The sequence below is a fragment of the Syngnathus typhle genome, linkage group LG2 (genome assembly GCF_033458585.1).
Source record: "Syngnathus typhle isolate RoL2023-S1 ecotype Sweden linkage group LG2, RoL_Styp_1.0, whole genome shotgun sequence".
Taxonomy (NCBI): Eukaryota; Metazoa; Chordata; class Actinopteri; order Syngnathiformes; family Syngnathidae; genus Syngnathus; species Syngnathus typhle.
The window spans coordinates 6,220,613-6,247,271 of NC_083739.1; the positions used below are offsets into that span (position 1 = coordinate 6,220,613).

At 43.3% G+C, this 26,659-nt stretch overlaps 1 protein-coding gene and 1 long non-coding RNA gene across 3 annotated transcripts; one reads left to right on the top strand and one right to left on the bottom strand.

Annotated features, from left to right (window-relative positions):
* The first annotated feature begins 1,854 nt into the window (after nt 1-1,854).
* On the top strand, nt 1,855-6,634 carry LOC133168781 (uncharacterized). Its single transcript, XR_009718314.1, has 2 exons — nt 1,855-1,971; nt 5,511-6,634. It is a non-coding gene; the product is annotated as an uncharacterized LOC133168781 (long non-coding RNA).
* Nucleotides 6,567-26,644, bottom strand: LOC133168729 (histone demethylase UTY-like). Of its 2 annotated transcripts, XM_061300347.1 has the most exons (30): nt 26,463-26,644; nt 26,267-26,330; nt 22,102-22,210; nt 21,953-22,002; nt 21,791-21,849; nt 20,994-21,114; nt 20,855-20,909; nt 20,203-20,237; nt 19,589-19,682; nt 19,390-19,516; nt 19,094-19,192; nt 18,767-18,986; nt 17,939-18,076; nt 14,694-14,825; nt 14,532-14,603; nt 14,347-14,448; nt 13,605-13,997; nt 12,203-13,062; nt 11,881-12,010; nt 11,230-11,335; nt 10,899-11,104; nt 10,729-10,787; nt 10,302-10,376; nt 10,072-10,220; nt 9,846-9,960; nt 9,570-9,757; nt 8,729-8,870; nt 8,498-8,624; nt 8,062-8,232; nt 6,567-7,649 (listed from the first exon to the last, which is right to left on the bottom strand). In XM_061300347.1, exons 1-30 carry the CDS (start codon nt 26,642-26,644, stop codon nt 7,620-7,622), a joined length of 4,410 nt encoding a protein of 1,469 aa, XP_061156331.1. In that variant the 3' UTR covers nt 6,567-7,619. The 2 variants fall into 2 exon arrangements, with proteins under 2 accessions (XP_061156331.1, XP_061156332.1); XM_061300348.1 differs by lacking the exon at nt 17,939-18,076.
* Nucleotides 26,645-26,659: the final 15 nt, after the last annotated feature.

Here is a 26,659-nt window from a genome sequence, read left to right on the forward strand (position 1 = left end):
TGCCACCAAACTGAAAGCTCTTCAGTCTCTCCTTGCTTTTGTTCACTTCGGTCTGCATTTGCGTATCTAATGAAGTGCTGCCTTAATAACAGCCCAACACTAAGAAACCATCATTTCTGATCTTCTGGATCTCACAATAATAATAATTAATAATAGCCACTGGTTAGCACGTCTGCCTCACAGTTCGGAGGGTGCGGGTTCTATTCCACCTCCGGCCCTCCCTGCGTGGAGTTTGCATGTTCTCCCTGTGCCTGCGTGGGTTTTCTCCAGGTCCTCCAGTTTCGTCCCACATCCCAAGAACATCCTTGGTAAGCGATTAAGCACTCCAAATTGCCCCTAGGTGTGAGTGCAAGTGCAGATGGTTGTTTGTTTCTGTGTGCCCTGCCGTTGGCTGGCAACTGCCGCCTACTGCCCGATGACAGCTGGGATAGGCTCTAGCACACCCGCGACCCCTGTGGGGACAAGTGGTACAGATAATGGATGGAAGGATGAATAATGATAATATATGCACTAAAGAACAATGATATAGTGTAGACCAAAGTTGGCCAGAATCCACCCATTCAACCATGTGCTATGACTTCTAACAGGTGGTTTTGCAAATTCCGAGAACAGCAGGTAATGTATGTATGTGCGTACGGGCATGAGGGGTGTGTGTGTGTGCGCATTTTCAAATGGGTAGGCGTATGCAGTGGTTAAATGATGAGAGATGGTGGAGGCTGAGCGCCCTGAAGAGTGGTAGTGTGTGGGTTGGAAGCCTGTTCTCCTGGTGATACACACACACACGCACGCACACACACACACACGCTGATAGGTGGAGGCAACCCAGCTCTCTTTTCTGCGTGTGCATTGATCAGTGGAGTGGTCGGAAGCATCAAAAGATCAGTGTGGTGAGAAGCTGGCGAGAAGGTTGGAAGCAAAGGCAGGAAAGGAAGAAAGCCAAGAGTGTGAGGTGGTGGCGGAAAAAGGAGAGCCAATGTGGCGGCGTCTGTGGGTGGGTTGCCTGGGGCTTTTAGGAGCCTCAATGACACCTGGTAAGCATTCGGTACATCTACGTGCCCATTTATATGCCTTGTGTGTCACTGCAGAGCGAGCGAGAGACAGAGTGAGAGAGAGATGGAGAGAGCAGGTTGCACTGCAGACAGCCTGTTGTCTGTTCAATTAACAAAAGCATCTTTGCGGCAGTGCTGCTGCAGGATTCATTCATTTAGTTTGAGCGTATGTGAAGGTGGGAAAATTATGATGGGGCGGACGCCAATCCGCAGCCGCCGTTTGTGTCATGTGCATGAATTCTGGAAAATGTCGTATTAATGTTGTGGGAGGGGTTTCTTATCCAGTCCCCATATGGAAGATTGGTTATTGCACCTGCTCATTATAACACTGTGGAGCAGCATTTTCCAAATTTAGGATTTTTTTTTTTTATGCTGTTAAACAGCCACAGAAAGAATATAATGCTAACACTTGATTGACACTGCCAATGTGATTTAACAATATTGTGGTGTGATCTGTCTAATAATTTGGCTCACTAAATTAGTATACGGTTTTCTGTGAGTACGTGCTAGTACACTATACTCCAAACTACAACTTCAAAGATAAACACTGTTAAAAAACAATGCTGTACTTATATTTGATATTGTCCGTTACGATCAATGTTAATATTCTCTTGGCTCTCCTTTGAGTGAACATAGTTTGTGGTGTATCTATCGATGTGATGGGAGTGCGTAAAGTATATTTTTAAGTTGGGTATTTATCTTTAAAAGTTTGAAGATGAATCATCAAGGTAAACATTTGAGAAAAGCTTATTTAAGAACGTGCAGTTTATTTCACTCCGGGCCCACGGGAGGTCCTCACACCGCAGTTTGTGCACCAAGTAGGCAGCAGCTGAAGAATCCCTGCGATTACATGGAAGCAGCACACACGCTGACACGCGCCAAACACGCACTCCTTCACCAGGACACGCGGACAACAACATCGGTAAGTGTCGATCGCACACTCACGCAGACAGACACGGCAAACGGGGAAAAGAGTCAGCGCCGGTAGAGAAGTTTGAACACTTTGTTTCGTTCCTCCGCATCTTTCCGTCGACCGCACGCGTCGCGCGAGGATTGCACAACTCGACAATCCGCAATGGAAGGGAATCAAATCATTTCTTTGTTGTTGATTTCTGCTCCCTGCACGCCCACGGTTCAGCCGTCCAACCTTGGCTGAAGCCGACCTTCACAAACTCGGCCACGCTGTGTCTCGACCATGCGGTGACTGTGGAGACCAACGTTGCTCCGTGCGTGGAGGAGAAAAATACAGCGCTCAGTCGTCGTTTAGTTGCTCAAATCGCATAGGACATATCTCAGGTATCTTTTCAATGTTGCGCTTTTATGTTGACTTAAAATGCTTGAAATCGTTAGCTTGTGTGTGGGCCAAGTGTGTGTGTGTGTGTGTGTGTGGAGGGGGGGGGGGGGGGGTCTCATTGGGGGAGGGTGTGCGCAAAGTGTGTGGTCCCAAGCCACACGCACAAACTCACGAGGGCGCATACGTACGGAAATTCGGGAAAACGGAAATGTATTGTCATTTTTTTAATGCAAGAAAGAACAATTTGAGTCATAAATAACCTTTAGACTACCTGTTGAGTCTGCCCCGCCCCTACGAAAACCTCTCCGTAATTTCCTGCGTGACATTTCAAATGTTCTGTTGAAAATGTTTTGTTGCCATTTATCGGGAACAAAGCAAAATAATTATTTTAGTGATTTGAGTTAATATGGGATTTATATCAGTTTTTTTTTTTTAATTACACTTAATATCGTCATCTGAAAATCTTCAATAGTGCTCAATGTGGCTGTATTGATTGTGAAATTATCGAAATGCCCAAAAATTGGTCTAGTTACATTTTATGTTTTTTTTTTTTTTTTCAGGGCTGGCTGGCACATAGATTGATTTCAAGATATTATAATCTATAAATTAAGAAGTTGTATGTTTTCATTGTTTATTATTTTCAATGTTGGGTGTTTACGGTGTGTTTCCAGAGCACTCGCTTGACTTTAAAGAGGGGAAGCTCGGGGACAGGGGTTAGCCCCTGTCTGCTCGGGAGGAGAGAGAGGTCCAAATTCTTCTTGTATTTGGTATGCGATTACCCAGCGGAGATCCCATGACTGGGAGGGCGTGGGGGGGACAAGGGGTTGAGTTTAGGATACATTCCTGGCCTTCCTCTTTGAGTTAACTGCATTACTGGAGCTCCTGACATGCCGTCTCACATGATGCTCATAAGCTCCCAGCTGATGCATTTGATCAGGAGAAACTAGTCAAATGACTTCTGCATTTTAGGACCTTTAGATTTAAGAGTAAAAGTTGTTGGTATGCAGAAGACTGTTGTTAGAAGCTGACCATCTTGTCTTTTCAGTTCTTTTTATAGACACTAATGGGGGCTTTGTGAAAACGTCTAACACAAAAGAAGCTATGACATATTTCTTTAAATGTATGCGTTTGGAGTGATGTGGAATGTTTCGGCTTTACACTATCACTCTAGTCATTGATTAAATTATAAGATCGTTAAATGTTCTCAACACAAAAAAAGGAAACTGATATTAAATGTCATGGGTGTTTTGCATAAGTGTCTTCTGCGTTGCGCTGTTTGCGTCAGAACTGTAATCGCCCACTTGTTAATCACAATTACTGTCATCAACCAACTGTCAGATTGCGCTGCTAAAATGTTTTTTTTTTTTTTCTCTCGACAATATCTCCATAATTGCTCTCAGCGTATGTGCACCTGTGCACTCGGCTACTAGCTGCCGCATTGAAGAGCAGGAAATTGTGCCAATCGTGTAGGCGTGTTACGTACAAATCTGTCCATATTCTGTGGAAGCGTTGGCAAGCATTTTTTTTTGCCGCCTACAAGTACGAATTGTTGTCGACCCAAGCAAGGAGGAAGGTTGCATCACAGCGATGCTCACTTTTCAGACTCAGTCATTCAAATTTCAGAATAAAAACTCAGGAATGTTAGTGAGTTCGACAAAGCTGTACATACTTGTGCAAACAATCCAAGAGCAAATCTTAAAATCAATACTGGTTTGCTTTTTTTTTTTTTATTTTATTTTATTATTTTTTTTATTGCCTCTTGGCATCTTTTCCTGAATTGGAGCAATGTCAGTGTCACATGCAACAGATGCCCCTTTTGTTTTTGAAGTGCACTGTAAAGCAGCATGAACCAGCTAAACAAACACACAACACTGCACGTTAGGGGATAAGTACAAAGTTCCATCTGATTTCAACAAAGCCAACGAGCACCTTGACATCTGCACGAGCCTCTCTTCCAGTCTACATCCACCTTCCGTTAGTGCTCATGTCTTGAAAGCAGGCCAGCATCCCACACACTTGCACATGCATCTAGGCTGCACCGTGTATTTCTCTCCCCTTTGTGCTAATTGCGAGCCGTTTCCATGGAAACGAGTAGCACCAATTTCTGCTAGGATGTGTCACAGTACATTCTCCAACTGAGGCAACACCTAATTTTGGTCGAGGGTGAGCCGTGTTGGTTCCTATTTGCTGCACACGTTTCCTTGGCAAGGGGCAAAGGAAACTATCAGCAGCTCAGTAATTCTCTGTATCAATGACTACAGCATGTTTAAAAAAATGCAATCTACTCCATCAATTAAGGAAAGACTACAAATCATTTGTGATAACATTTTGCTTGCACCTCCCCTGAAGAAATTGGTGGCCGGTGTGATCTCTGTCCCTTTAACAACAGACAACTGTAGTAATTAATCATAAATATCAGTAACAGATCAGGCAATTTAAAATGATAAATTCTCTACTGATTTCTATCAGTAGAGACATTGTAATTATAGAATGTCGATTTTGATCACATTACCCAAGTTTATTTATGAATGGGCAGCTACAAGCATTTCCATTGGCTATGCTACAGCCAATCACAAGGACGTTGTTTGCAATTAATGTGTGAGTGGACAGTGTGCTTGCGTGCACGTGTTTGCATTTGTGCATAGCTGTTTAGTCTAGTTCAAGTTAATCTTTTGTGATCATGGAACAGGCGAGCAGACAATTGTCCATGTTAGAATTAGCAGTCAGAACCACTTGTTTGTTTCTTGCCAAGGCTGAGGCACTGGTGTAGGTGAGTTGAAGATGGCAGTTACAGGAAGGAAGGAAGAAGGTCTCCGATCACTCGACTGGTTTTTTCTCGCATTCCATCTCTCACTGTCTGTGTACCTCGAAGGGACACAGTGAGACATTGTTAGCTGGTGAGGATTTAATTGTGTGTGTAGGGGGGGTGTCTGGGGCAAGCAGAGTTCACATACCTCTTTGCTGGATCACTGCCATATTTTACAAATAGATATAGGTGGAAGAAATTGGATAATATTTTAAGAGCTATTGCAGCTACATATTTGGTGTGGAGTGCACCCTTCCCCGCATTGTCACTGTGTTATGTGGGTGCAAAATGAAGAAGCTTACATTCCTGAAAATGAATATTTGCCATGCTTAAAATTGTCTCCTTTGTGCCTTTTCACCAGGATACCTTCAAATTAAAAATGCACCAGGAAAGAAACGCCAAAACTCCACTGCCTGTGCCTCATGCGTCAATTCAATTACATCTTTGGCTTTCAACTGACTTTATTATTTTTCTAGTTCTGTATTTAAATATTAATACTGTATTTGTCATCTAATTGACTGTTTTCACTGTCTTTGGGGTTGTCCCGATAGTTAAATGCAAAGTGTTTTGTTACAGCTCCAGCTGTTGTGAAATGCTTTATATGAATAAAGTTGTATTGTATATATACGGATGTATTGTAACTAACCTGAACACAATAAGATGTCCTATAGTACTTAAAGTACTGTACAGGGAGTAATTACTAATGATGGGCAAATGAAGCTTCAAGGTGATTCATGAACCCATTGTTGTGTTTACTTAGACCTCTAAATGACAGTCTCTGTTCACCAAAGAGCTGAAAGACCACCGATTTGGCTTTTTTTTTTTTTTTTTTTTTTTTTTAAACCCTCACTTTAAACCAACATTGCTATCTAGAGGAGTCAAAGAATACAACAACTGGTTCATGAAGCTTCATTTTCCCATTACAGTTGCTCATCGTGTTCTGTTGTAGCTTCTCAGGTGAACACAAGTAGCAGCAACCGCCTCCCTTTGACAACAAATGGAGCTCCAGCATGCCACGGTTCTCATCATTTGTAGGTGGAGGTTGAACACCCCCCCCCCCCCCCCCCCCATTCTTGGGATACCCCATGCTTGCTCAGTAGTCAGTGTAGATCCTGTGGGGCTGGCAGCAGCTACATCTGGCTACTGGGTCTCCATTGGGCACCACATCCTTTCCAAAATGGTTCCAGGTGGTTCTACTTTCTGTGGCTGCTGGTCAATATATGGAAGGTTTGAAAACACAACTGGATGCCAATGCTCATGCAATTGAGGGAAACATTTGGGTAATTTCTGGACCTGGCATACATTGTAGGACTCTGTGTGTCAGTCTACAGCTACATTGTCTGCTGGGTTTCAGACATTACTTTAAGAAAGCACAGTTGGCTCTGTTAGTAAAATACATGTCCTAAGCAGAGGCAGATGATTTGACAACTTTGTGTTTATTGACTCATAAAACATTCTTCAAACAATAAAACAAATTTAAATGTTTGTTTCTGTACAATGCTTGCTAAGCAATTTTATTTATATATAGAAAATGTAAGAGGAGTTGTGTTAAAATGACAAAACCCCTTCAAATTTAATGGCAGGTACTCTGGAAAAAAATAACAGCATTCCATCAACAAATATTTTCAAGCAATAAATATGTATTTATAAATAGTGTAAATTTACATCAAGATTAGAAACAACAAAACAATCACAAATTAAACTTTATTTCATAAGTCTATGTGCAACCCATTTTCTTTGTGACTTGGCTAGTATATTTTAGATTTTTCTACTAGATTTTTTCCTTTTTTTACTTACCTAAGAAAAACAGTTGGAAAAGAACAAGACAAAACAAAAGCTGAGAAAGAAAACAAAATCACATTAAAAAATTTGGGAACATACCGAGTCTCAAAATAGCATAGACAAAGAGCAGGCTACTGCCCCTTAGGAAAAAAAGAAGACATTCAAGGGAAATTGTTAAAAATCAAAAGCCAAAGCCTCGATGCAGAAGAGAGTGAGAAAAAGGGGGGCAATAAGGTGGTCAAGTCAGTAGTCTTTTAAGGGTGGTATAGCCAGGTATGAACAGTTAAATATCTACAAAACATTTCATCACGCATTAAAAGAAACACTAGACCCCCCCCCCCCCCCCCCCATATTCCTGCTCCAAACCATTTTTGATTAAGTCTTCCACTGAAATGGGCTGAGCCGCTGTCATTAAAGAGGGTTGAGAGGGTAGAGGAAGAAACAGTCCTGTGAGCAATCTTGGTGCTGCCCCCATTTTGGGGGGAGGGGGGTGGACCAAATAGGTTGCATAGACAGACACACGCAGTAGCCTCAGCCTCCAGCCGTCCATGCGGGGAGAGGGGTGGTGGCAAAGGTGTAGAGACGGCCTTGGCGTTCCTGAATATCAGAAAGGGGTCCGTGTACATAGATGTGTTTTTTTTCAAATTGGCTTCACGTTTCCGCTCCAAAAGTCATGGGTCTCCTAATGTCAAGATGAAGATGAATGAGGAGGAGGGGCCTATGGAGGCGTGAGATGAAAGAACAAACAAGCTCATGTTAGTAAATCAGAATGAGATTTACACTTTTAAGTCTAACACACAAAGTGATTGCGCTAACCAGTGCGCCGCCGAGCTGCCCCTTCTTTCTGTTATGTAAAAAAAAAAAAAAAACATGGCATGCATGGTCTTATTTAGACTAGTGGTCTGTCATGTGTACTGAACATCTATGACATTCATACTTTTTTCATTCCACATCACATTACTCAATGTATTGCAGTGAATCTACATTTTCTTTCCCGTCACAACAGAAGACACTTCTGGATGGGTTTGGTTGGACTGGTTAATTCCCACAACCACATAATTTTTTATTTTTTCTTCATCTTAACGCACTGACGCGTTGAGTCAATGAAATAAACCAATAGTTGGACTTACTAATGCAAACTGATCGTAGACCTGCATGAGGTCCTCCATCCTGTGCTGCTCCAGAACCACAAAGTCATCCAGTGTGGCGCTGCCTTTGCGAGCACAGTCCTGGCAGTGGACCACATACTGCTTCTTGGACAGGAGCTCACGGCGTACAAATAACAGATTGAACACCTCAACCTGAAGAGCATGCAAGGTACACAGACAAATGAGAAAGGAGCTCAACTTGCTTGTCTAACTATTTAAGTAGCAACCTAAAGTCATCCTATTCATAAAAATAAAATTGATGGTTGCATATATTCTCTGACATTGGTGCTTCAATACTTTTCTCAAAAATGTATTAAAATTAACCAATATTGAGATGAGAAATGATTACCACAGAGCAAGCCAAGCTGCCATAGGATGTTGACGGCGCAAGAGGTGACAGTGGTTGAAAGTTACAAACCTCACAGATGGTGCAGTAGTGGGCCGGTTCATCTCTAGTTCTGTTCCTCAGAACTGTTTCTTTGCCAGCTGTCGCTAATGCTTCCTTCACCCACTGGCACTGCTTCAGCGTCCGCAGCAAACAGTACCTGTGAAGAACGCGTCAGATGGGAAGGTTCCGGTCAACACGGTTTTAAAAATAAATCATCAATTGCAACGGTAGGGCAGTTAAATGTGTGAAAGACTGACTCACTTGATCATCTCAAACAACTTGTGATCAGACACTTTAATGTTACGTGCCATGTTCCAAGACAGGTGCACCATAGGAACCATGGATTTCACACTTTGGAGCTTATTCCACTCATAACGCTCCACTGCCAACTTGTACTGATGGGCTTAAAAACACAGTCAAAGCAATATGTCAAAAAAAAAATGCAACAACCAGAGGCGGTTGCACAATCCTATTTTATACTTTTGTCTATTTGATGATAATACTCTGATTAGAAAATAAGCAGACGTAGAAAACTTAGTATTGGAAGTTTTTTTTTTTTTAAATCAGTTTGTAATTTAATGGAGAACTACTTAGTTTTACTTGAACTGATCTTAGGTGACAGTACTGTTAAGTACAATTGTTGGCTCTCTGGCAACTGCAGGCAATGCGCACAAGCTTATTTATTTCCAGTAGCACATCAATATTGCACATCAGCAGCTTTGTATTAAAAGTTGCAGTTGTTGAGTACACGAGAAAGAAAGAAAGAAAGAAAGAAAGAAAGAAAGAAAGAAAGAAAGAAAGAAAGAAAGAAAGAAAGAAAGAAAAGAAAAAAAAGAAGGATGCCGGTCGTGTTTGTAAAGTAACACCACGTAGTAAGGAAATGGAGGCCAATCAACTGAAAAGGTCAACGATCAGCTGGAACTCATGAATGCCATTTTCAAAGGTTACACCTTATTAGAGGCAATTTTCTTTCACTAAGGTTAAACTCAGCGAGAACTGCTTGCATTTTGAATAAATAAATGAATGAATGAATAAAGGAAAAATACAATAAAACTAGGTAGGGCACTTTGTGTTTTTTCAGTGTGCCATTGAGGCCCCATACCTGTAAGGGGTCCAACATTCCAGGCAATGTTGTTGCACCAGCCAATGGCCTGCACCCAGTGGACAGTGCCCGTATTGAGCCATACCAGGTCACCAGGGCGCTGGATGAAGCGGTACACGGGCACATCAGCTTCATACAGGTCTTCCAAGTTTGGCCACCATGAGCCCATCAGAAAGTTGATATTGTTCCTGGGAGTGCAAGTGACAAGAGCGCAAAAAAAAAAAAAAGGTTAAAGTCTTTACCCACTGCTACTTGAAAACAAAGCACAGGCCTTACTTTTCACAGAAGTTGCTCATCACACCCCAGTAGGCTTCTGGTACAGCAAACCATTCACAGTCTCCAGGCCCAATGTTGATGTTTACTGCGCAGAAATTGTTGTGCTCCTGGTGACCTACGGTTAATTAAAAAAAAAAAAAAATGAAACATGAGAAATATTCATGAAACTATCCACAGCCTCCTTGGTCCAGGAAATAGTAAACATGATCAATTTGGTCGAATTAACCTGCTATTCGGCTCCCCGGGACCTTCATGTACAACTGAACAGTGTTCATTCCCAGTATGGTGTGGCCCACGTGGCTGAGCAGGTTGCCAGCCGATACAACACGAGCAAACGCTGGCAGTTTACTAAGTTCCTGGAGCTGCTGCTTCCACCTGGTGGGAGGAGAAAAATGTGTCTTTAAAACCAGATCAAATTCAATCAGGCTACAGACCAGCTGGAAAAATCACACTTACTTCCTTTCGTCTGACACGTCGATGTTTGTTCCGAACTTGATGTGCTTTAAGGGTCCTCTTCTTTTGCGCACAACACTGGCAAATCACAAGCACATACTATTTTCAACAACTCTGGCTAAGTCAAACATTATACAAACTACTATATCGCAGTAACTTAAACAAGGATGAACAATTATGAATGTGTGACAATGTACAAGCCAAATCAATCAAACAAACAAACAAAAACCTGCTAGTCACTCTCTCTGTTTCTCTCGCTCCCTTCCCACTCAAAAGCAAAGTAAAGAGCACCCCCCTCCCGCACCCCCGAAAAATTCAACAGTTTTGCGCTTATCTTGAGAATGGTAAATTCGGTCAGAAAAAGTCTAAAAAAAGATTCGCATTCGTGTTGAAAAGACGTTTCTCATTTTTAGTTTCCAATCTTTTGTACCTCTCTGCAGCTGGCTCTGCGTCACAGGGTTCTTTGAGTGCCTTTTTTTCATTTTCCTCCTAGAAAAAAAAAAAAAAAGACATTTGGATTAAATATGGCAGCCAATATTTATTCTTATCTTTATGAATGAAAATAATAATTCTTCTTGGGTGTGCCTTCTCGTCACTGACCCGCAGAGACTCCTGGAAAGAAGCAGCCTGATATTGCGCGTACTTGGCGATGGTTGTATGAGCTCGAGCACTTTCGCAACGCCACATTTTCTTAGTGCCCGTCACATCCCAGTTCTCATCCGCAGGTTGCGACAACTGGGTCCACACTTCCACCAAATGCTCTGGGTTGGCCTCAACCAACGTCTTTGTGGAGAAAAGGCCCAGGTCTGCAGATAACCATCAAATCCAGAATAAAAGCTAGATGATGAATACAATCTTTTTCGGTAGGCTGTAGCATGCACATGTAGTGGTGTAGCTTCAATCACAACATCACAGTCATTTCCATATTTACCCAGTTTGAGTGCTCCAGCCAGTCCTCTGATGACAGTGACAGGATTGGAGGGATTTGTGCAGAACTGGTGCAATGGTGGAAAGAAAGCATCTCTCTTGTTTTCCAGCTGGTTCAAAAAGGAACAAGTGAAGAAAAAATTATTCTTACAGTGTTCCAAATTATTATGAACCCAAGAATTAAGCAAACATCTACTCGCCTTTTTGTGGAAGTTTTGGCAAATGTCATTAGTAACAGTATTAGGGTACTGCGTTAAGAAAGAAACTTAAGTTACAAAAGTAACTTATTAAAGTAATTTCCTCTTTGGGCAGTAACAATGTAATATAAGAATTTCTACCAATGGTAAATGTTTTAGAATATTTTCATCATTGTTGTGTACTTTTCATGACATCAAAGACAGTACATCGAGGAAGGATAAATCAGTAGTAGTTAGTTACAAGCCTATTGTCCGTATTTTCTTCGTGCTGATGTAATCCAGTCGTCTACCACACAAGGGCGCCATTTGTAAAGAAAGGAGAGGTTCTTGTTCCTTTCAAAGCTTCCCCGCACGAGTGGCCAACATTAGTGTACAATATTAAAATGGCTATCGATATAGGGATGAATAATTTTGTCCGTATCGCGAGACGGGTCAGGTGGAATATTTCTGCTACTCACATATATGCTGGGAGTTGGTGGATTGAGCTTGTCTTTGGGCAGGGCTGGCGAAGGAGGAGGGGGCAGCCGTGGCGGCGGGCACTTGTCGAGAAGGATGCTGCTATTGGAAAGCCCATTCTTGCCCAGATTTCTGCATACACAAATGCAGTCAATTTTATTGAGTAAAACAACAAAATAATTGTTACCATTGTGTGATGCAAAATATCTGCATAGCAACAGTGCCTCGCAATTACATAACTATTTCTGCATGCTTTGCCGACTACAAACTACCACTGGAGGGAGCTAGTAGCAAAAGAACATTAATTGTACGCAATTGTCTCACCTGCAGGCCTTCAGCACGTCTGTGGAGCTGGGGTAGATTGATACCGACGATGATGAAGACGACGACGACGATGAAGACGAGCCATGGGGTGGTGTGGCCTTGAGACCAGTGACAGCAGGTGGTTCAGCCTTGATGGGGCTCTGAGAGTCCTCGGAGATTCCCCCTTTGCCGTTACCATTGACAGCCGGTGCGGTTGCTATAGGTGTGGCGGGACTATGGCTGCCTGTCTGTGTGTGTTCCAAACATTTAGGCGAGGGTGTGGCCGTGGATATGACAGAGACAGGCGAGGAGGCAGCTGAGCTTCCCTGTGTGTTGGGGGTTGAGGGCAAGCCCACAGGGTGGATGTTGTTGACTTTGTTGGGAGATGTCGTCGATACAGTCCCTTTTGGCTTTCCCTCACCCCCCTCCACCTCCCCTGCCAGCAGGGCAGATAGTCTTGGATTGTCTGCGCTAAGGCTCTGCTTTTCACCACCTTCTGCCGCCTTGCCCTCTTCCCCCAGGTGGCTATTATAAGCCAGGCTGTCAGACTTCGCCACTTTGCCGTCTGCTGATGTCAATGGCGAAGGCCCCCTGCCCTCAGAACTGCCATTGCCAAGGGATGCGGTCACAAGGGTGGCTGCAGTGTTGCCATCTTTGGTAGCGGACACATTGGGTGCTGCCCCACTTGAGGTAGAGGAAGGGGCAAGAGAGGGAGGGGATGGTAGATGGTTGTGCGCTGGCTGTTGCTGTGGCGTTGCCGCGTTGGAATGCCCAACCTGATTGTTGGACTGTGGGGGAGCAATGGAACTGGGGGGATGCGGGTGAGAGGTGGTTCCCTCAGTATTGGAGCCCGCAAGAGGAACGGATCGCTTCTGCAGCACCTGAAAGAAGGGTACAAACACTGATTAGACCACTAGAGGTGGGCAGCCAGTTCAGGGTGTACCCAGGCTGGATACACCCTGAATTGGCTGCCAGGCAATCACAGCGATATATTACATAAAAGGGCTGTGCGATATGGACTAGATATCTTGATGACGATAACAATATTACTATGCGTTCAGTAAAAACGGAGCATTTTTGCAGAGCTTTACATGCAAGACAATACGGTACGGTCACGATAGAGCGCCCAGCCATAAAAAAAAAAAAAAAAAAAAGGAGGGAAACATAATGAAAGACAATTGCTGTGTGTTTGACAACACGCCAGTTGCAGACATGCCAATGTTGTTCTCTCACAATTGATTTACATTCATGGAGTTGTCCTGGTACCAAGGGATTTAATTTTCCATCTGCTTTGTGACAATAATTAATTTCGGCTTTGAATGTCACAGCTCAGACAGGAGAGGGAGAGTGGAGGAGCCCGGCCCACGTCTCTTATAATGATTGGGGAAGATTAAGTCCAAACTGCAGCAAAACTTTAACTTACCTGAGAGGAGTTAAGGTGCAGAGGGTGTGGCGTGGCGTCCTGTGTTTGCGTGCTTGTGCAGGTGTGAGGTAGCAGTGCTGCGTTGCCGCTGCCGGCAGGTTGAAGATAAGGCACATCTCTATTGGGCCCCGGGGCCAACTGATTATTATTATTATTACTACTACTACTGTTACTACTATTGTCCTCCACAGGAAGGGAGACTGAATCTGAGTGTCTGTGTGCCCCAAAACCCACAGGCCCATTGGCCAAAGGTTGAGGGGGGCACAGTGGCCGATGAGGTCCCAGATGGGGCCGCGTGGGATGCAGGCTGGGATTAGGGGATGGGAGGCAATTGGCAGTGGGGCCATTGGGGAAGGAGGGGCGCACCTGACCTCCTGATGTATTCTGCCGCATCTACAAGAGGAATGGAAGACACCTTAAACATTCATACCACACATGTGATAGATGAGTAGTCTAGCCTGACTATAACCCTCAGCTAGTGTAGATAGCACAAATGGAAAAGTCCTTATTTTTTTACTAGAGCTGCTACAAATGATTTTTTTGCTAGTGGACTAATCACTAACAGTAGATGATTGATGCATATTTCTGAGGCGGGGTAAACCTGAACCAACAAACGAATTAATGAATCAGCAAAGAGCAGCATGATTTAAAAATCCATTGATAATCGTTTTGTAATCGAATCGTAGGGGCCCAAAGATTCCCACACCTACTCTGGCCTAATCGGGGCAGCGCTAATTTTTACCTGATGCTGCTGCATCATGGTGAACTGAGTTTCCAGCTGCTCCAACATCTGCAGCTGTGGAGGTTTCAAGCTGGCTCGATTACTCCGTAGCTGTTCCAATAACTGCAGAAAATAACAAAACAAAACCGAGCTGGAACCAGAGGTGAAGAATAAAAAAATGGAATGGTGTAAATGCAATAACAAACCTGCATCTTCTGTGGGGAGAGGTACCAGTTAGGAATGGCCTGCTGCACTGGATTAGTAACCCAGGAATCTCCCTGTTTATAATTAATGGAATAGTCCACATTAGTCACACTAACACTAGCAGCGTCAAAGAATGAACGAAGACTCATAGCAAAAGCTTTTACCTTGGCGGGGCTGGAAGCTCGCTTCCTTTTGGCTGGGCAAGACTGGTCGTCTGCTTGGCCCAGTGCGGCCACGTGAGGAGGCAGAGACTGACCTGAACCGCCACCTTCTGCAGCGTGGTTGGGTTTACAGGCCTGGAGGACGGGAGAAAGACGGGGAGTAGCGCAGGCAAAATGAAACAAGGGAAGAGTAAAGGAACAAGAGGAGGGAAACATAATGAAAGACAATTGAATTATGGTTAGAAGAGTTTAAAGAGGTGACACAAAGACAAGAAAAAGATGCAGAAAATGGGTAATTAGGGAGGAAAACAAAATGAATCATTGTTTAAGTAAGTCAAGAGAAAATACAAAGCCAAGCAGAGGAGGATTGAAAGAAAGACAAATTGGGGGAAAAAAAAAAAAAGAGACAAATGTTGACATTGAAATAATTGTAACATGTTTAAGTTGTGCTAAACCCTAACCCTAAACTATCATGTTTTACTGAAGCATCACAGTGCCATAGCAGGGAGGTTTGCTTCCAGAAGTAACCAAATTAGAGAGAGCTGTTTCAATGACACAGCACATGTACCATATGCATGACAACACCAGGCGAGTACGAGGTTATGCCAGGTACGGGTTTTTCGGTGTCCATTCGTTTCAAGGTACTGAAATTTGACACTGATGGAAGGTTAACATGGGGTTGTGTAATAGCTACAGGGTAATTCAAAATGATTGCAACCTGTAACATATATTTATATAATTACAAAAAGGACCAAGCCATGCTGCCCGCCATGTACAGCAATTCAACTTGGCTTTATATTTTATATTGTTTATTCTAATACGTTGAACAGTGACTTGTTACTACAAAGGAAACGATAAGTTTACATCCGCTGAGACATTTTCCCCATCGCAACAACAAGCTCCATCCCTGTTCAGCGGATGGTGCTTGGCTCCGGTCCCGTGAATGAAACCCTACTGTCACCAATCGGCGGTCACATAATCAATGCAAGACACTACCAAGCTGTGATAAAATTGATCCTGCCAGTAGCAAATGTACACACGTGGGATTTTGTCCTCGTGTTTACAACTCAGTTAATGAAAGAAAAACCCACTGCAATAACTTGAATCTGACAAAAGTAATAATATAGAAAGTTGATGTGACTACTAATGATGGGCAAATGAACCCGGTGTTGTGTTTACTTAGCCCTGGCTGATTTTCAAAACACTCTAGAAATACATAACCAGGAGAAAACAATCATGTTGAAACTCATAGGTGCAGAAAGAAAATATCTGTTGGAGTCAATTTAGTTTCCTCAGCTTAAATTCTTATTTTTGTTTAAGATTCGCTGGCCTTGGGCCATGGACTTTTATTTGACAAAGCCTTTGGTCACCTGATCAGTCACCTGATCAGGGAAATAAATAGGCTGCTCCCACTTGGTAGTCAGTCTCAGTTAGACAAGGAACGAAGATAGTAGTGACATAAAAAGCCCGCTTCAAACTACTTCAAGTCTGCTCCAAGCTTGTAGTTTTTGGAACTTGAAACTTGGAATTTAAAAATCAAACTTTAGTTTACTTCTTTGAACCCTTTATGTTGAAACCTTAGTTGAATTACAAACAATTTGGATTTGTACCTGTGTGAAACCTGTTTGCCTGCCTGCCATTCCCTCTCCCCCCTTTCCTTGCTTGGCCTACCACCTTTGCCTGCCTGCCTGCCTGCCATTGCCTCTCTCCCTCGGCCTGCATGCCTGCCTGCCTGCCATTGCCTCTCTACCTCGGCCTGCATGCCTCCATTTTGGACATTCTACCTCCACCTTCAAAAGGGTATGAGCCACAGCTGTACACAGTGTTTTAAGATAAGCGCGTGACAAGAACTATACAACATCTAACCTTTGAAATTTAAACGGAACTCAAACTGACACTCACAATATCGCACTTGGAGCAAGGAGGAAACTGCGGCTGCTTAATTGCTGCGGTGAGTGACATGAATGGGTTTGATTGAGGGTAGAAAGTAACAAATGGAAATTATATCTATTTGCTCACAAAGTCCATGCGACGACATTTGGATCGGATTATTGAAATGTGTAAGTAACTGTCATGTCAACGGGTTTGAGAAATTGAAATTTTGACCTTAACCCGAATAGTGACTGCATGTAAACTTTGTCATTGCTGTTGCTAATATGTGTAAATTTGCAGCCTAAATGCAGAATTAATGTGTGTGCATAGAATTCCATAAATGTATTCAACAGCACCATAGGTACAGCTGCCATATAAAAGAGAACTTCAAGCTAATGTAAATCCCCCTTATGTCATCACCAGAATTGTGTTACATTATTCTCCCTTCAGATTCAGAAACATGAAAAACACACTGTATAACCATTGTAAATTGATATTTGAGGATAATTCAGACCCAGTAAAAAGATCTTGTGTCAACAACACATCAATGCGCAGTCCAAAAAAACAGCAGCAATCACGCGTAATCAAATACCGTAATTTTCGGACTATAAGTCGCACCGAAGTATAAGTCGCACCAGCCGTAAAATGCCCAGAAAAGTGAAAAAAAAAAAAACTATATATCTATATGTCGCTCCTGAGTATAAGTCCCCCCCCCCCCCCACCCCCAAACTAGGAAAAATACCGCGATTTATAATCCGAAAATTACGGTACTACAAGCTCCTACTGTGAAACAGGCGCCAGTTAAGCGGCAATAGAATATGAGGGGGCTGGAGGTTGGAGGCTGAACCAAGCACAACCTTGTCACAAGATCAAATGCGTGCGAGAATCATGATAGCAGCCGCTTGACTTTTAATCAGTCACAGTGTCAAAATGATCAGGAGCAATTTGTCGACAAAATGTTTTCCACCTATATCTCGTTCTGTTCGGGTGGTGAGGTGAGGGAGTGGGAAGATTAGTGTTCAACTTTGGCGGCAAGAGATGGATGGAACCGATCGACTACTGGAGAGAAAGGGGGTGGGAGGCTGAGTAACACTTGGCTAGACTCCCTCACCATCTAAACAACAGGCGCTGTGAAGCGGCCGTGACCTCCACATTACATTTGGAAGTGCTATCCCAAAACGGTTTTGCAAGAGGCCAGCAGTGGCAGTAATAAAATATTTTCAGGTGTCTACATCTTTGTGGGTGGTGGAGCTCAAGAACAAGTGTTACCCAACCGTGTGCACAACAGTGCATGTGCTGACAGGCATGACGGCGTGTACATTAGGATTATGTGTTTTGAGCGTCTCAGGTCAAAGGGGAGGCATCTGGTCTCTCACCTGCTGTGGCGCACTGCTCAGGCCTCCCTGCCTAGAGGTGAGCTCAGCCGGGATTGGTAGACTCCATGCCTCCTCAATAAGAGGGAGCATTTTAGTTTTACTCTGTGGGCTACTGAGCTGGGGGTTACTCAACTGAGCCTAGGGGAATGGAAAACGATGTAAAAAACAAACAAAAGAAAGAAAAACACAAAAGGATTTCTTGCTAAAATTAAACAAATAAAATAAAAGTGATGACCTCAAAATAAAAAAATAATAATAATACTAAAAAATAAGATCAGCAATGATACAAGCAGGTTACAACACAAGTGAAGGGGAGGTTTTGGAGCTTTATGGCCATGTGTGGTTAAAATGGGGAGGTAGCATCTCCTTGACTCTCAGTAACAACAATCCCAAATATGAACCTTGAGGGCAAGCAGTCTCTGTGCCATAGTGGGGCTGTGACGCATGCTTAGGGTAGACATGACACTGCTTTCAAGAAAACCGAAAGCAAATGTAGGAGTGGCATGACACGGCGACTCCCAGGACCCCAGATGACGACATGGCAGTTGTTTGATTAAATTGGCCTTGAAAGTAAATGTACTGCAGTTGGGACTAATTTGTGTGACTATATCTTACACTACGTGGATTTTCTGTGACACTTTACTGTTTTACTTATTTTTCGGCAATGTGTCAGAAATTGTGTGTAGAAAAAAACAATTCTGCCTGTATTAGAGGCGGGTTTTACATTATATAAACCTGACGAGTCAGCAGTATTGGTGATTGAATTTTTGGAGCACATGTGGCTGAAATGCACCGTCACTCAATTGCTGCACATCTCTCTCCACTCACCTGCAGGCATTTTATTCGGTGGGTCAACATGGTGGCATTGGTGCATGCCTTGCTGCGCGTGGCGTTGATGTAGCACTTGATGGCGTCATGCGGCTGGTTGCACGACTCGTACAGCGTGCCCAGGTCCATCCAGGCGGCGGCATGGCTGTGGTCCAGCTGCACAGCACAAATGTAGGCCTGCAGCGCATCCATGGGCTGGTTCTGCTGCTGATACAGCACCCTGTTCCATGACACAGTATAGACCAAAGTAAGCGGAGGGGTTCCGAGTTCCTAATTTCAACATACATGATAAGTTTGCAATGTGACAATTGAGAAATGAGCCCTTACCCTATAGAGCACCAAGTATCTGCGCTGGCCTCAGATTTATCGATGGATTGCCGATAGGAGATGAAGGCATCCTGGACCTTTCCAATACTAGAGTAGCACCTGCAAGAGAGACAGGCTGTGAGGCATTGTGTACCTAAATCCCCCCTCCCCACTAATTCCAGCTAATCCAGCTCAGTTTAAATAAATTAATAAATGAATTAACAAACTAGCCTTCTTGGTTGAAGTAAAGCAACAGTTGGGCCATATCAATTTTCTTTGGTTTACAACATCAAGTAAAACAAAGGAGCGCCACCTACCTGCCCAGGAAGTACCATGACTGTCCAGAGTTGGGATCTGCCTCCAGAGATTTCTGCAAACACTGGATAGCATAACTATCCCTACTGGCTTTGTCCCCGAGCTGCTCCACTGTGTGATGCATCCAGCCTGGGGTGACAATGGTAGTTAGTTTCTGTGTACCTCGGATTGTAATGCTGCACATTGAGGGGGGGATCTTACCAAGCTGTTGCAGAGTAGTGGCTTTCACCTGTGCAGGAAGATCCTCTGTCTGCAGGAGGCTTTCATAGGCCTCCTTGGCAGCCCGATATCTCTTCTGGATGGGAGGAGCAGTGAAGAGGTTTTGAGAAGAAACATTAACCTGCACAGCCCAGTCCCCCTGTTTTCCTTCTGAAGCATTGATAAAACATCATGTTCCCCCCAGTCCGCTAATAAAATTAACCATAAAGCTGGTGCTTGCTCTGACATAGCACAAGGTGTATTAGTGACACTCTTTAAGAGCCAGCCAAAGTGACATTACCTCTCTACAGAGAGACACCACCGGCATACAAAAAAGGAGGAGACAGACTGTTGTTTCCGTGGCAACCCCGCCAATCGGCTAAGAATAATTTCCTATTCCCTCCCGCCTTTGCTACCCACTCATGCACCCCCCCCCTCTTCATTTGTCAGCACTTGGCTGAAAGAATAGAAAATAAAGGTTTCTGTGACGAGTAGGGTACCATTTAACAAAAAAAAAAGCTATCTAACAACACTGCATCAATATGTGGCAGCTCTTTACATGAATTCGAAATAATTGCGTCCTTTGGAGAGGACAATGGCTCAAGAAAAACACTTACCTGAATCTCATATAAATGAGCAATGTGGAACTGAACTGCAAGAGAAAAAAAAAAAAAGTTAGGTGATTCAGCACTCAAGGGAATTTCAGAAGTAGTGCTCCGCTTCCTTCTTGTCCTGGCATATTTGGCAAAGCTGTGCAATTACTGGAATCCCAAGGTCGACTGTCCGCAATCTAACTGAGCAGAAGGGTGGCGGTCAACCCGGCAGCATCTTCTTGTGTGCGGAACGCCGCAGTGTCTGATCTATACTGCCTGAGTGACTCTCAGCAGATAGAGTGAGTGAGGGAGAGAAGAGAGAGGAGGGAAGAAGGATGGGGGCTGCCCTTGTTGTGTGTGCGTGTGAGAAGAGGAATGAGATGCATACACACACGGTCACGCACACAGTCAAACACACTCAATCCCACCCCCACACGCATACACAAGCTGGGCAAAAACGGATATGGCAGCTTCCAAGGTAGCACAGTGGGAGGTAAGGGAAATGAGGAAGCTTCATTAAGTCTACAAATATTCTACTAAATAAGTATTTACTTAAGACAGGGAACGTGGGGATCGCCGCTCCAGCATTTTATAAAATATTTTCTCCGCCCCGCTATGTATCGAACAAACACCCCTTTACCATTTTGAGTAAACAGACAATGAGTTCTGAACTTACTTTCAGCTTTGGACAAAGTGCAGGGATTGGAGTCAATCAAAGCTAGCTGAAAATGCTGTGAGAGAATAGCGGGATAGAAATTAGAAAAGGCACTTCCTAACTACACTCGTTCACATTGCAAATTTGGGGTTGGGCCTACCTTTAGGCTTGACTCGTAGTCTGTGTTGACTTTAAACATGAGACCCAGTCGAAGGTGGATCTCCTTGGCTCGGGAAAATCCTGGATCTATGTACAACACTTCCTGGAATGCTTTGATCGCCCTGGCGAAGGTAAAAAAAAAGTTTATAAGAACGTGACAGCTAAGGGAAAAAAACAACTTTCTTAATAACTGAAATCCGACTGACGGACCACTAGAGGGCCGCGGACCACTGGTTGACAATCCCTGGTCTACAGTGAAGCCGTATTTTGGTCTGCCTCAAAGTCGATCCTTCTCTTGCTTCATGTGGAAATTAATTTGCATTTCTCAAAAAAAGAATTGGACTGCTTAACTCTGATTCAATGAACACAATATTGATCAGAATGCTGTGTTTAGACTAGTGGGGCACAAACAACATTATCGTCAAGAGCCTTTTCGAGTTGACTTCCTCTTTAATGATACATATTCAGTTAATGGTGGCACATATTTCAGGTATTAGATCTTGCCGAGATTTTTTTTTATAGGCGATGACTCAAAATGATTCCCCAAAAAGGTCATTATTTCACACACAAGTAAGCAAGCACACACACAAAAAAATCCCTACATTTCTACAGAGCCAATTCTTCAAAACTTCTTGCGACACATAGTAGTTTTGGGAAAGATCTTTTTCACGTTGCAAATACATGAACTACTGTCGCCCCACACATCTTGGGCATTATTATCACCTGTCTAAATTAATGTGGTTGTGTATTAAAACAGGCAATATATATACATAAACAATAACATTCAACATAACTCACCACTGAAAGGCGTTGTAGTGGAAGTAGACCATTCCCAGACCATACAGAAAGGCAGCATTCTGAGTGTAATGAGAAGACTTATTCAGATGCATAAAACAGAATGAAGTCCATCATGGTCATACTTTCGAGTTAACCATGTAAGCATGGTTGTGGCTAGCTTACCTTCCAGTAGTCTGACTGTAAACTGTAGTACCTCTGGTATGCCGATAATGCTGCAATTCGGAGATTACATATTACATGAATCAAACACAATATAGGAAGCAGATGATTTAAAAGAATCAATAAAAGGAGATTCCTCAGTGTAAACTCACCTTTTGGGTAGTCCTCCAAGAGGAGGTTGAAGTGGCCTAGTTGGCAAAACACCTCAGGCTCCACTTTTCCCTCCGCCTTGAGGATAAGCGAATCGTAGCAGCGGACAGCCTGAGGGGAAAATATGCACACGTACGTCAATGACGTCATGCACTTTGCTTGGATAGTAGTGATTTAAAATGTATAATTTGAAGTTATATACAAATCAATAAGAAAGACAAAAAAGAAGATAGTACACTCAACTTGCAATGTATTACGTAGATCGGGCTGGTAAACCAATCAGAGGACGGCACGTAATACATAGAGTACATACCTTCGCCGCAATTAATAAATAAATCATTTTGTGCAACAAAAAAAAAAAAACTGCATTAGGAGACAAGCTTACAAGGCACAACTCAAGCTTTCTGGAAAGCTATGATCCTCGCTGAAAAAATTGTTACTGAACTTTTATCCAAAACATTTTGTTTTGCTTCTCAAGTATGCAAAATTTGATCTTTACATTCAAAACGGTATGCACCTTTTTTGTAATTAAGGCAAATTAGGCTAAAGTGACCAAATTATGGTGGTGGCTCGGTGGCGCACTGGGTAGCACGTCCGTCTCACAGCTAGGAGGGTGCGGGTTCGATTCCACCTCCGGCCCTCCCTGTGTGGAGTTTGCATGTTCTCCCCGGGCCCGCGTGGGTTTTCTCCGGGCACTCCGGTTTCCTCCCACATCCCAAAAACATGCTTGGTAGGCCGATTGAAAACTCCAAATCGTCGCAAAGTGCGAGTGCTTGTTTGTCTCTGTGTGCCCTGCGATCGGCTGGCAACCGCTTTAGGGTGTCTCCCGCCTACTGCCCGATGACGGCTGGGATAGGCTCCGGCACTCCCGCGACCCCCGTGGGGACTGAGCGGTTCAGAAAATGGATGGATGAACAAATGTTGGTCAAAAATGAGGACAATAAGAATGAATATTTGTTGGTTGCTTCTTTTTTTTTTTAAACTTTGTGTGCAACTTTAAAAGTAGATTTATAACATCCGTGCAAAACTGCAAACAAGCATACAATATGTGGCACCAGACATGAGCGCATTGAAGCATATATAAACTGTTTTCCTTCTCACACTTTAAACAGAACAGTACAACAATAATGGAATGAAAATGGACTATACGATCAGTGCAATACTGGCAACAATTATATGGCAGAGGAGAGCAATAGAAATTAAACTGTTAACTGCTTTTTGCCTCTCACTGTAGAACAAAACAGTACAATAGCCAGAAGTGCAGTCCATGGATCTGTAGCCATTATGATGTTTAACAGTGTGAAATGCAAAGCTGCCTACAGCAGCATCTGTTTTATTGACGGAAAAGTGTTCATTTACTTGAGGAGCTTTCTCCTTTAGCGGCAGCTTTATGCTTAGCTGATCTTACGTATATGGATGTCTAGATTCCCGGCTCCTTTGTTGGATACGGAAATGTACGGCCCAGCTTTGCACACCAGGCTTCAGGGGTGTAACGGTTCGGTTCAAGTTTTGGTTTTAAAGTGACGGTTTGGTTCGAACTTTGGTTCAGTTTAAATATTGAAAATATTTTTTAAAAAAGCCTTTTATTTCTAGTTGTTGAAAACCTCCAGATAAAATGTTTTGATTTTATTGCAATATTAAGAACATGTACATGACTCAATTATATACATGTATGTTAAAACATCTCTTTAGACCAGTCCTCAATAATAAGGTACTTCTAATTAATCTCAAATCAACCAAGAATACTAAAATAAACATTTGTTTTATGATCAGTCTACTCTGTCATAAAAAATAAATGAAACTGTTAAGGGCAGCGTTCGGGTAACAACACGATCACCACCCTCTGTCGTCTCAATCAGAAATCCAAAATGTCCCTACACGGCCGACCCGAATGAGGCTGGGGGTGTTGCTTGTTCGTTATTTCCATCAACTCGCGTGTAAATTTATGCTGCATTCAAGTGCTCCTCAGAATTATGACGTGCGCGGTCAAACTGCGGTTTAGGATGACAGGATGGCATTTTTTGAGAGAAGAATACAATGCCAAATGAATAAATGCATAATCAAACAAGTTGTCAACGATTAAAATTACTGTAATTTCCCGACTATAATAAGCACCAGCTACAACTAGGGAAAAATCATTTTTATATGAAATGTCTTCATTTCTATTGCTCGTATTGCAAAAACAAATTCTCATCATAAATCATGAAAAATTTATACATAAAACGCATCGGACTATAAACCGCAGGATTGAAAGCTTGTACAAAAAGTAGCACCTTATAGTCTAGAAATTACAATAATTATCGACGATAAAAATAGTCAACAGCTTCGTGATTAGTCGACACATTGGGGGCCTTAGTCGTCACTCAGTTCAGTATGTTGGTCGCCCGTGTTCTTTTGGTGACAAACATTTTGGAACAAAACTGAAAAAGCTTAAGCTTAAAAAGGTTCATTTTGGGTCGGAAGTTTTCCTGACATCGCTAACATTTACTTGTATAAATACAGTGCCATATGGCATCGTGTTTTGTGCGCACGTGTCACATCATGCATTCCGTTCACATCAGAAGTGACCTTTGTTTTTGTAACGTGAATGAGCACAAAAAATAATCCAGTTTAAGAAATATATGGATGTAGTTGAAGTTTCTCAACCAAGCTAGCGCACCATATTTCCTTGGCACCGATTTCTTTGTTCTTATTAGCCAAGATTTGGCACCAATTTGTGATATTTTGGGGTGATACAGGAAAAAAATAAAATATGTACAGTATATGTGAAATTTCAGCAAATAGACGTGCAGATAGGCAGGAGTTCATTTTAAAACCACTAAACGGAACCGGCCAGTTAAACCGGCAGTATAAAATGGAGCCTTGTTCTGAATGACGTGTGCCATCACAAATTTGCAAGTGACATGCAGGAGCTGAAAAAATCATAACATCCCCTCAGGCATGAGCACCTGCTTCATCGCTGGCCCTGGCACTAACTTAGCAGCAATCATAAACCCAAGAGTTTTGCACAAACTCATGCATTCATCCCAGGGGCTGTTGACTGTATTCCCTGCCAAGCCTGGTGCCTGCTGCTGACCTGTGTACTGCTCCATGTGACGACTTAAGCAGTCATAGCCCCTCCTGGTGTCCTGCACCACCGAGCGAGAAGATAGGTGGACAGCTCCTTCCAAGTGAGAGCATCTCACATTCATATACTTAAGCACAATTCAATTACCAGTCACAATAAATTATTTCTGGGCTTTGTGTGTTGGGTGTGAATAGACCGATCATTTACTTTATTGTTGCAAACGCAACGTAATAAATAGGGAGCCTTAACCTTGAGTATACTCAAAAGTATAACAAATATTAACGTGCGAGACAGGCCCCTGCGAACACACGCCTCCAACGCAGAAAATCCACGCGACCCGACACATCAAAAGAGTTCCATCACCAGTCTGCCATGTCCCCGCCATCTTGGACAGCCATTTATAAACGTTATGTGAAACGTCGAACCCGACCAAATAAGTCACAAAGTGCGTGCACGAGGACAATTCAGCATTTCAACTCCCGTCGCAGCAGTCAATCGAAAACGGGCATTTTGTGCACCTATATTTGATTTCGTGATCTTGCATCTATGCAAACAGATCAGGTTCAGCACGCAGTGTTGTTTTGGGGTTTCAATTTGACGGGACACCACCCAATGAGCACACGCAACTTCTTTCCATGCAGTGACGGAAATATAATAACGGTCGCGTGCAGGATAAAACCGTGACGAGGTTGTGTTGTGGTGCTACGAGAACGTCAGTCACAGCGGAGCAGGTCCACTGACACGCTGAGCGGAACGGCCGATATTTGCCTGCAACATAGCACTCCGTAGTTCGCAACACAAACACGAATTACCAATTTATTGACAGCGAAGTGTTGTAAACTACACATCGGGGTACTTATAAACGACACAGCCGCAACAGAAAAAAACGCAGGTGCAGGGTCGCTGATCACCGGATGAGGGGAGCTAACTATTAAGCTAGCATGCTAACACATAGGCTAACTGCTTTTTTATGCAGGAGGGCCGCTTGCAAGCAGGATAGCTTCGGGGGCCGATTCCCTGCTGTGCATTTTACTTGACGGGTCGAGCCGAGTGATCCCAGCACGTTTAGTTGTAAATCGCATCTACTTTCGATTTGCTACCTTCATCAACAGGGCCTTCGTTCTGGCGCCATCTTCATGAAGCTTCTGAAATCCAAATAGTGAGCTGCAAGCAAAAAGACAACATAAGGTGGCTCGGCGTTAGTTGCGGAGCGCCTCGGTTGAAATGTAGACATGCAGGTCAAGATATCCCTTAGATTTCACGTTATGCGTGAGGGCACGCTCCCACTATTCTCACCTGTCAATCCCGGCCAAACTGTCCCTTTCCTGGGCTGTCAGTGTAGGAAAGTCCTCCTCTGTTTCACTCGCTTTTCCCGCCGCCATTTTCTTTTCCTCATCACCACCACCATCAGAAGCTGAGCCGAGACTCCGAACAGCAGCGCAGGCAGCAACAGCGACAGACACACTGCACGATTGCATGGAAAATCCCAACGC